Source organism: Haplochromis burtoni, unplaced genomic scaffold (genome assembly GCF_018398535.1).
Source record: "Haplochromis burtoni strain Fernald_Lab_line unplaced genomic scaffold, NCSU_Asbu1 Contig_133, whole genome shotgun sequence".
NCBI lineage: Eukaryota > Metazoa > Chordata > Actinopteri > Cichliformes > Cichlidae > Haplochromis > Haplochromis burtoni.
In genome coordinates this window covers 27,428-36,911 of record NW_024582494.1, presented here as the reverse complement: position 1 = coordinate 36,911, position 9,484 = coordinate 27,428, and the positions used below count along the sequence as shown (strand labels likewise).

The 9,484-nt window shown below is 41.5% G+C and overlaps 2 protein-coding genes across 3 annotated transcripts in view; both read left to right on the top strand.

The window, feature by feature from the left end:
- Positions 1 to 280: 280 nt before the first annotated feature.
- plaat1 (phospholipase A and acyltransferase 1) lies at positions 281 to 5,756 on the top strand. 2 transcript variants are annotated; one of them, XM_005931010.2, is made up of 5 exons: positions 281 to 547; positions 1,551 to 1,600; positions 1,894 to 2,032; positions 4,703 to 4,971; positions 5,581 to 5,756. In XM_005931010.2, exons 2-5 carry the CDS (start codon positions 1,574 to 1,576, stop codon positions 5,680 to 5,682), a joined length of 537 nt encoding a protein of 178 aa, XP_005931072.1. In that variant the 5' UTR covers positions 281 to 547; positions 1,551 to 1,573; the 3' UTR covers positions 5,683 to 5,756. The 2 variants fall into 2 exon arrangements, with proteins under 2 accessions (XP_005931072.1, XP_005931073.1); XM_005931011.3 differs by lacking the exon at positions 281 to 547 and adding an exon at positions 598 to 817.
- Positions 5,757 to 6,874: 1,118 nt separating this feature from the next.
- The window catches only part of ftsj3 (FtsJ RNA 2'-O-methyltransferase 3), an 11,079-nt gene continuing 8,469 nt past the window's right edge, over positions 6,875 to 9,484 (top strand). The window contains exons 1-8 of the mRNA XM_005931012.3: positions 6,875 to 7,068; positions 7,205 to 7,310; positions 8,023 to 8,069; positions 8,179 to 8,258; positions 8,398 to 8,497; positions 8,727 to 8,921; positions 9,045 to 9,160; positions 9,349 to 9,453. Coding sequence (XP_005931074.1) covers positions 7,002 to 7,068; positions 7,205 to 7,310; positions 8,023 to 8,069; positions 8,179 to 8,258; positions 8,398 to 8,497; positions 8,727 to 8,921; positions 9,045 to 9,160; positions 9,349 to 9,453 — 816 coding nt within the window. The 5' untranslated portion in view covers positions 6,875 to 7,001. The remainder of the gene's footprint in view (positions 7,069 to 7,204; positions 7,311 to 8,022; positions 8,070 to 8,178; positions 8,259 to 8,397; positions 8,498 to 8,726; positions 8,922 to 9,044; positions 9,161 to 9,348; positions 9,454 to 9,484) is intronic.

Genomic DNA, 9,484 nt, shown 5'->3' with positions numbered 1-9,484 from the left:
AATGTGAAGGCAAACAGTTTCCGTTATAAAATAGGGAGCCAGCAATTAAAATACACAGCTGGTTGAGTACAGAAGAGAAATATAAACACTCTTAGCTGATTATTATATGAATAATAAAACCTTTAAAAGCAAAAATACTCTGACAGGGATTAATAAAGTATTCTGATTCTGATTCTAAGAAAGTGAAGATGTTGTTGGGCTTTCCTCATGATGGTGGTTGTGTTCAGGTTCCAGGAGAGGTCAGCTGATACAGTATGTGCACACCCAGGAACTTCACACTGATGACCATCTCAACGGCAGGTCCGTTGATGTGCAGTGGGGTGTGGGCCATTGAGCTCTTCCTGAAGTTAACAACCATCTCTTTAGTCTTCTGAACATTTAGAGACAGGTTGTTATTCTGACACCAGTCCACCAGGTGTTGTACCTAAACTCCACGATGTAAGATATTTTGTGCATCTGTCAGTTTCCAGGAACAGTGATCAGACAGAGTTAATCTGAAACCAGCTATATATGTGCAAACAGCTCCTTCTGAATGGGACAAAAGCAGGTAGGAAATGCCTGTGTGTGTGTGTTTATATGTGTGTGTCACTTTGACAGCTGGGACAAACTGCTATCAGTCAGCACAGCGGACAGTGAAATACCTCCACCAGAACCTCCAGCCTCTCGTTTTGTTTTGAGATATTCAAAATCTGCTCATCCTCTCAGGAACCCGTGTTCGAACCTCTTTTTTTCTCTTCTCTTGAATTTCTTTATGGTTTTGTGTGAATTTATGATGGGGAATTAAAATGGTGAGGAAGAAAAAGTTGCTGGTGTTTGAGTAAGTACTACTCTTGGACGCCTTTTCTCTTTAAAATGTTTGCTCATTGTTGCCTATTTGGTCTGTAACCTCGATTTAGTTATTACAATATACTTCTGTCACATGACTTTATACATGTATGTTTCTGTATTTGTGGCAGCTCTCAGATGCTGATGCGGTTTTGATTTGGTGAATAATGTATGGACACTTATTTTCAACGTGTCTTGGGCACCATACATTAATAATGAGATGGATATAGCAGCTGCTCTCCCAGGCAGATATTGATTTCATGCCATCCAAGTGAAATTTTATTCAACATTAAACTCTGACCTTGGGAAATATTCACACTGTAATCATTATCGTCCAGGAAAGAAAAATAAGAGAGAGAGGGAATTAAAGACATGAAATGACAGGTGAAATATTTTTTTCCTGTGTGAAATAACCTGTGCTCAAACTATTTTCTGTCAGCTTCCCTTTTGTGCTGCTGCTATTGTGGCAGCACAGGTGAAACAAGAGCTCATGTGCGTATTGTCTGTGCGAGCTGGTGTGTATTGTGCGTGCGTGTATGTATGGGTGACCTTTACATTGTGTTTTATCTAGCATTTTCTTGCTCTGGGAATTTTGTTATTTTCCCTTTCGAATCTTATCAGACTAGGAAAGGAAAGTGGAATTTCTCCATCTATTGGTGTAAAAGCAGTTTTTATTTATCAGCTGAATTGAAAGGATTTTCTCTCTGTTCTTCCTCTCTTCTTAGAATTTGTGGAAGCATGATGTGGGATGGATAAACAACTACAAAACTCTAATGTAAGTTTGCTGGATAATGTGCGTTAGCCATGTGTGTTTTGGGGATTGAATGACAGCAGAGAGGGATACACATAGCAGCAGTTTTCCTTATCAGTAATAATTATATAATCTGTAATCATGTAGCAGCGATAAGATTTCTCAAATCTAGTGAGAAAGGCTTCACATTTTGCAAGTGTGTTACAGATTTCACATTTTCTAAAATGACAAATATTCTATCAACTAAATATTTCTGTTATTTTTGTTATTTAAATGTCCTTTTAAGCATGTATGTCTCTCTGTGGCTCTCTGTGTAGATGGCCTCTAATGAGCTGGACCTTCCTGCCCTCTCCGGTGACCCCCAGCCTGGTGACCTCATTGAGATTTTCAGACCAGCCTATCAGCATTGGGCTCTCTACCTGGGAGATGGTTACATCATCAACTTAACTCCTGTTGGTCAGTAAAAGAGTTTCTAACGTAAAATTTGCGGCTATCCTCACAAATCTGACATAAACCTGTCATTCTTTAGACTGAGGTTAAAAGGCTCACATTACAAACTACATCCTGATGCTTAATTAAATTAGAGAATAGTTCTCTCTTGGCTCTTGACGGAGGTGGTCGCATTCTTCTCCCTCTCCCTTATCTTTCCTGCTTGGCTTCTCATGTCTTTTGTATAGTCTTGCTTTCTAACCCTCAAAGAGTTTCTCAGTCTTGTTCTCTAAAACCGAAAGAATTATGGATTTGATCAACTGGTCCCGTAGCGGAATTGACACCTTCCTGGGCTTGGGAGAGCCCGATTGTCCTGCGGAGACATTTGCTGCCGGATACTCGATGGTCGGTTGCATCGTGTGTCTGGCGACACTCTCAATGGAGGACAATGAACGACATCTACCAATTCGGAACCACGATAACAGAGTTCTGGCTGATTGGAGCTGGCTCAGACCTGGCTTATCGAAGTACAAGAAGCGGCTACAGCTGTTCAAAATCCCACAAGGCTGGCTGACGTGATAGACGATGGGCAGGGCTGTGAGTACTCAGACTGTGTATTGAACTCAATATGGATACGATCTTGGAGAAGAACAACGGGAATTGAGAGAATTGGTGACCAGTGACGGACATTAGACCAATTGTAAAATTGGATGCAGTTGTTCTCACTAAACCTAAACATTCACCATCTTCACTCATACGGCCATCCCACTGGCACCAGCTGAAGGCCTGCCAAGGTTGAAGCTGACTGGAACAACAACCTTCCTTCAAGGCCATCCGCGCTGATTGAAGATTGTTGACTTTTGCATAACCGGGTGAAGGGACACTTTCTCTCGGTTGAACATGGAACACGCACACACACGCATGTACACTGACACAGACCTACACTCACCCCCCACCACCTCCAAACGCCTTTGAAGCTCATGTCTTTATGTTGTGAGATGTGATGATTTATGTGCTGAGGTGTTTTTTTCTGTTCTCAAACTGATCTTCCTGTTGGAGCTCAGTCTGGGGAGAGTTACTTTTTCTCCTCGTCTTTCCTCATGTTGTGCATTTTCCATTGTTATACCTCTCTGACCTGTCTTCCCCATGTGATGTTTGTCTAATGTATGTATGGTCGGAGGGTAAGATGGCGCTGGCAAAGGTCGGCAGCCTTAACCCAATTTCCTTCGGGGTCAACCTTCAGGATCAATAAAGTTTTATTGAATTGAATTGAATTGAATTCAAATTAATTTTAGCTTTGTTTATTTCACTAAGGTCTGGGCACTTCATAACTTCTGAGATGTCGTTTATCAAATAATTGAAGGAAGAGTGAAAGGAGGTTAAAAATTAATACAATACAACTTTGTTGACCTGTTAAACTGAAATACCCACTCTGACGCCACTGTGCAGTGACTAGTAACATGTAACATGTACAGTAACATGTAAACAAATTCAGGTATGAAAATACTGATAAATCACTGATTTGTGCATGAAATGTTTGTATCCATAAATCATGCACACATTTTTGTGTATGCACTGTTAGTAAGTGAGGGCCATTGTTCCAGATGCAGCTTTGCAAACCTAAACTCTCCTGTCGTGCTCATTTTTAGAGAAAAGAGGCTTTATCTTGGCAAACTATTCATACTGGTTCAGTATTTTTCTAGCTGTCATGAATTTTAACATTCAACATGCAGACTGAAGCCTTTAGTCTGAGATGTAGCTCTTGGGTCATCGTGGGGCTATGATGTGCACTCCTGGGAATATTGTAGGATTGTGTTTACACACGTCTGAATGCTCCAGGCCAGCAAACTGCAGAAACTTTATAGAGGTGCTCACACTTTTTGATGATTATGTGCATTTTCCAGGGAAAGAGAGAGGATGTTCTTACTTTTTCACAAATACACCCAGAGTCCTGTAAAAATGTCCTTTTTCATAGTGAACTGCATTCACTGTGAAACGGGCTGGGATAACATATCACAATTTTCACCCCCTTTTAACCAAAACTTGTTTTTACCCTTTTTTGACAAGCGTGTGGCCCCTGTTATCTGCAGATGTTGGCATCCCCTGCCCCTGTTTCATACTTGAAAACGTCCCCATTTCTATCCGGTCTTTTAGTCTGATGGCATTAGCTGTTTCTGGGTCCAAACTCCGCTTCAGGTCCCAAAGTCAAATGAACACTGCGGTATAACTGAGCATTACAAACTGTCTAAATTCTTTCATCTTAATAAAATGATCAGCGTTGCTGCTTTACCAGGTGTAACAATTCAGTTTAACATCCAGGCATCCATGAAAACAGAAGTTATGAAATTGAACTGAGTTTGAAGTTAGCAGGAGGTTAGCTCGCTAGTTTCCACCTAAACATGATAGAGTATGTTCTGACTGAGAGATTTAAAAAAAATGAAAACGTACAGCTCAGTTGTTCTCTTGACTGAAGTTTGGTCCATTTACAGCATCCTGTGATTGCATTTGTCTCTAAACATCGGGAACCCTCACGTTAACTTTTATCGAGTGGAAAAAAGGTTAGCATTCATCCTCCAGCTTCACTGTGCTAATGTGTTTATATCTGGTCTTTAAGTCTGGCGTCATTAGCCTTAGCCTACAGAAGAGTCTTTCTTCTCTTCCCTTTGACAATTTAAATCATCTCCTCCTTTCCCACAGATGAGAGCCAGGCAGCCGCCATGTCCAGTGTGAAGTCTGTCTTCAGCAGGAAGGCAGTGGTACGCATGCAGCTACTGAAGGAGGTAGTGGGAAGTGATTCCTACCGTGTCAACAACAAGTATGACCACAACCACACACCCCTCCCTGTCTGTGAAATCATCCAGCGGGCACAAGTCCTCATTGGCCAGGAGGTCTCTTATGACTTGCTGGGGAGCAACTGCGAGCACTTCGTTACCCTTCTTCGTTACGGGGAGGGGGTGTCTGAGCAGGTCTCTCACTGTTTGTTCTGCTTCTGTCTGGTGTGTCACTAAAAGCGACTAATAAATCCAAAACATTGGCCCTGTCATAGTCTCACATTGTCAAACATTTAAAAACATTGACCAAAGTGGCAAATCAGAGTGAACCTTAACATCAGGGATTTATCCATCCTAGGGCTCTACTATACCACTAAAATGAAAACATGATACTTTGTCCCAAAATATAATTCATAATTCTATTTTTCACCCACATATAATCTTATAATTGCTTTAATTATGACCATGTTCTGTATTGAAAACAACGACATCCAAATCTACTTTAAAGCTATGCTTAAGAGCCAAATACATCCTGCCAAAACCTTAATCTTTACACAACAAATCAGCTTTGAATTAAATAATCAGCTCAAAAGAGTTTACGGGAAAAAAAGGTTTACTGTAAATAAATGTGTTGTTGCCTGCTTCCTCTTATAAGTTAGACAAATCTGAGTTACAGACTAATGAGTTAGTCTTGTTAAGTTTGGAATCATGCTGTATTGTAAATATGCAATAAAATCAATCAGCCTCTGCTGCTCCTATTCTAACCCGCAGTCCACGCCCTGCCCCTCCTTCTTGTCTCCACAGGCTTCACGAGCCATTGGGGCCATCAGTTTGGTGACGGCAGCAGCCAGTGCCTTCTCTGTCCTGGGACTGATCAACACACGGTCCAGAAACAGGCCTTTCTGACAGCTGTAGTCTTCACTAAAGTGTTTTCCCTAAATTCATTTGGCTGTGATAAAAAATAACAAAATAAACACTGATAAAGATTTAAAAAATGATGTTATGTTTATTAACAAACCCCATATACTATTACAATATGGCTGCAGTTGTTTGTTGATCCAGTCTTTGTTGTAGGCAGGAGTTGTGAATTATTTGACCAAATTATTTTTTTTAACCCATGGAGCATTAATCATAGTTTGATGGGGTTAGGTTAATTGGTGAATCTAAATTGCCTGTAGGTGTGAATAGTTATCTGTCTCTTTGCGACAGATGGGTGACCTGTCCAGGGTGTACCCCGCTCCTTGCCCTATAGCAGCTGGGATTAGCTCCTAAAGAGATGGATGGACAGAAATGTATCATCACCTTTGTAACTGAAAAACTATAAGCACGCCGGACACCAGTATAGGCCAGAGTAAATACTGTGGATCCCTGTTTTCTGTAATTTCAGCAAACCAAGCATGGTGTGTTATTTTCACTTAATTAATTTTTGATCTGTAAAGAGTGATGCCATTAGATGAAAGCAAATAATGGGTAATGGAGAGTTGTTGAATGAATTAATTACAGTCTTATTTTACGTTGCTCAGACTGCCATGGTAAATGGCCTGTATTTGTATAGCACTTTACTTAGTCCCTAAGGACCCCAAAGCGCTTTACACTACATCCAGTCATCCACCCACAGGTGATGGCAGCTACATTGTAGCCACAGCTGCCCTGGGGCGCACTGACAGAGGTGAGGCTGCCGGACACTGGCGCCCTCTGACCACCACCAGTGGGCAACAGATGAAGTGTCTTTCCCAAGGACACACCGACCGAGACTGTCGGAGTCGGGGCTCGAATCGGCAACCTTCTGATTACAAGACGAACTGCCAACTCTTGAGCCACGATCGCCTGTATGCATGACAAGAACAGTCCTTCTCCCTCGATAGCAATTCATAAACATGAGCTATTTTTGTGTGTCTAGTACTAATCTTGTCCATATAACTGGATATATTTATAGCAGCAACGGCATTAATAATAATAATAATAATAATAATAATAATAATAATAATAATAATAATAATAATAATAATAATAAATTTTATTTAAGATATCGTAGTAATGTGTTGTTAACAGCAGGTGGCGAAACACGCGCGAAACTAACAAACAAATCCGAAGAAGAAGAAGAAGTGTGACGTCGTAATCCTGCGCCGGCACGTGTACACGTGCTGTTTTCATAAGCAGAGGGGTGTTTTGAGTGTGTGACATATCTGTGTGTTAAGGTCCGGCGTAAAAGTAAAGCAGCAAATATGGGGAAGAAACTTAAGGTCGGAAAGACCCGGAAAGATAAATTCTACCACCTGGCCAAAGAAACAGGTAGAGTACCGGAAAACAACACGAGCTCGAGACTGTCGTGATATTAGCATTAGCAGGCTAAAGCTCCGATCGATATAAAGTGTGGGTTGTAGACTGCTGGCAATCTTTTAAATCTCCTTTTTTGTGTAATTTTTAGGTTATCGCTCTCGTTCCTCCTTCAAATTGATCCAGCTTAACCGTAAGTTCCAGTTTCTGCAGAAAGCCCGAGCTCTGGTGGATCTGTGCGCTGCACCTGGAGGGTGGTAAGCATCCCGTCACCAGACATGCCGTCGTGTGTGGTAACAAAAGGAAAAGAAGTAACCCCTCTGGGGGGAAGCTGGCCAGTTGACCACTTTGCAGTCTTTGGTCATTCGCTTCTGTCACATTTGAACGATCACCAAAGGTCTTTGTTATAACAAGTGGCAGCTGAGTCAGGGACAGAGAGAAGAGAAAAGAGCGACCACGTTGACAGAAGTGTTAGAATAGAATAGCCTTTATTGTCATTGTACAGAGTACAACGAAATTGGAGTGCCACTCCCTTGGTGCAAGATAAATAATAAATATAAATGTAAAATATAAAAAGTACAATAAAATAATCGCAAGTACTCAAACAATAGTAAGTATGATATATACAGGATAGCAGCATTAATATAATGACAGTATGGGGGAGAGGGGAGAAAGTAGGGGATGAAAGTCAGGGAAGAGGAGCTAACTGGTGATTGTACAGTTGCAGTTTGTGTAAAGTTGCATTAACTTAGGACCGTGTGCGACCAACCTCGACCTCCTCTCCGGTGAGCACGACTCTGGTTCACTATAATCACAGACTTTCTTTTGCTGTGATTACAAGATAAAATGCACGAGCCTTACAGAAATGACATTACGGTACAATACGTCATGACAGAAGCAAAAACGGATAAATGAGTGATTTGTACTATGCAAAATAATCAAAGTTGAATTCAAAATCTCCTTTTCCAGGTTGCAGGTAGCGTCTAAGTTTATGCCTGTTTCAAGTCTGATTATCGGTGAGTGCAAATTTCTCCAGTGATAAATGGCTCTGTTTCTGTTATGCTTCTAAAGCAGCTGTAACGCGTGTGACAATACTTCCCCATATGAGTGGTTTCTTCTTCTCAGGTGTTGACTTGGTCCCCATTAAACCCATCCCCAACGTGGTGACACTTCAAGAAGACATCACCACTGAGAAATGCAGACAGGTGAGAAAGCTGCTGCTGTTCACAACATCACTGAAAAAACATAAAATCAGAGATGATATTTCAACAGTAGAGATGTGGACAGCCAACGCTATGTTTGTGACATGGTTTTAACTGATGAGACACTCTTTCCGTTGTACAGTCTCTCAGAAAGGAGCTTCAGACTTGGAAAGTGGATGTTGTGTTAAACGATGGAGCCCCAAATGTGGGAGCTAACTGGCAGCATGATGCCTTTTCCCAAGGTGAGTCGAGACAAAACGTCTAGAGATCAGACTGCAGTAAAGCAGCATTCGCACAATATGTCCAAAATGATTTAATTTGGTTGAAAAGGATTGTAAGGGGTTCTTTTTTGATACATCCTTACCACTCTTTGATTTTGTGTCTCTGTTGTGCCTAAACTAGTTCATGTCCATTTTCCACAGTATTTGGTATTTAAATCTAATTTTGAAATCCTCCCTTTTTCACCCACAGCTCACCTGACTCTCATGGCTCTGAAGCTGGCCTGTGAGTTTCTTACCAAAGGAGGCACCTTTGTCACCAAGGTGTTTCGCTCCAAAGACTACCAGCCTCTGCTTTGGATCTTCCAGCAGTTCTTCAAGAAGGTGCAGGCCACCAAACCGCAGGCATCCAGGAATGAGTCTGCTGAGATCTTTGTCATCTGTCAGGGTCGGTGTCATTAGCACAACCTTTATTATTTCATTCGCTTTGTGAAGACAATAAATAATGACCTTAATTTTGACCTTGTTCTTGACTAAACCTCACCTAAACCTCCCCCATTGTCATCATCAGGTTTTGTTGCCCCGGACAAAATCGACAGCAAGTTCTTTGACCCCAAGTATGCATTCAAAGAGGTGGAGGTGCAGGCCAAAACTGTGAAGGAGCTGATCCCTGTAAAGAAGCCAAAGGCATGTAAAATGACAAGTGTTTGGTCACGATAAGCATGTCAGATCTGGCTGTGATTGCCTGTTATGAAATTTTTGGCTTTTAAACACTTTGTTTTATTTATCAGTCACAAGGTTTAAGACTTACTTTAAGGCACATTTGAGCCCAGAAATGAACCATCAGTGATGAAGCAGCTCTTCTTCTGTTGCAGGCGGAGGGATATACAGATGGAGATCTGACGCTCTACCACAGTTTCACGGTGACCGATTTTCTGAAAGCCGAGAACCCAGTCGACTTTCTGGGAAAAGCCAGTGAGGTGAGCTTTGTTTGTGTGTGTGTGTGTGTGT

Excerpts from the sequence above, each read along its gene's own strand:
- plaat1 (XM_005931010.2), top strand. The coding sequence starts at position 1,574 with ATGGATAAACAACTACAAAACTCTAAT. Across the intron at positions 1,601-1,893 it reads AACAACTACAAAACTCTAAT|ATGGCCTCTAATGAGCTGGA; the intron begins GTAAGTTTGCTG and ends CTCTCTGTGTAG. Across the intron at positions 4,972-5,580 it reads GGGAGGGGGTGTCTGAGCAG|GCTTCACGAGCCATTGGGGC; the intron begins GTCTCTCACTGT and ends TTGTCTCCACAG.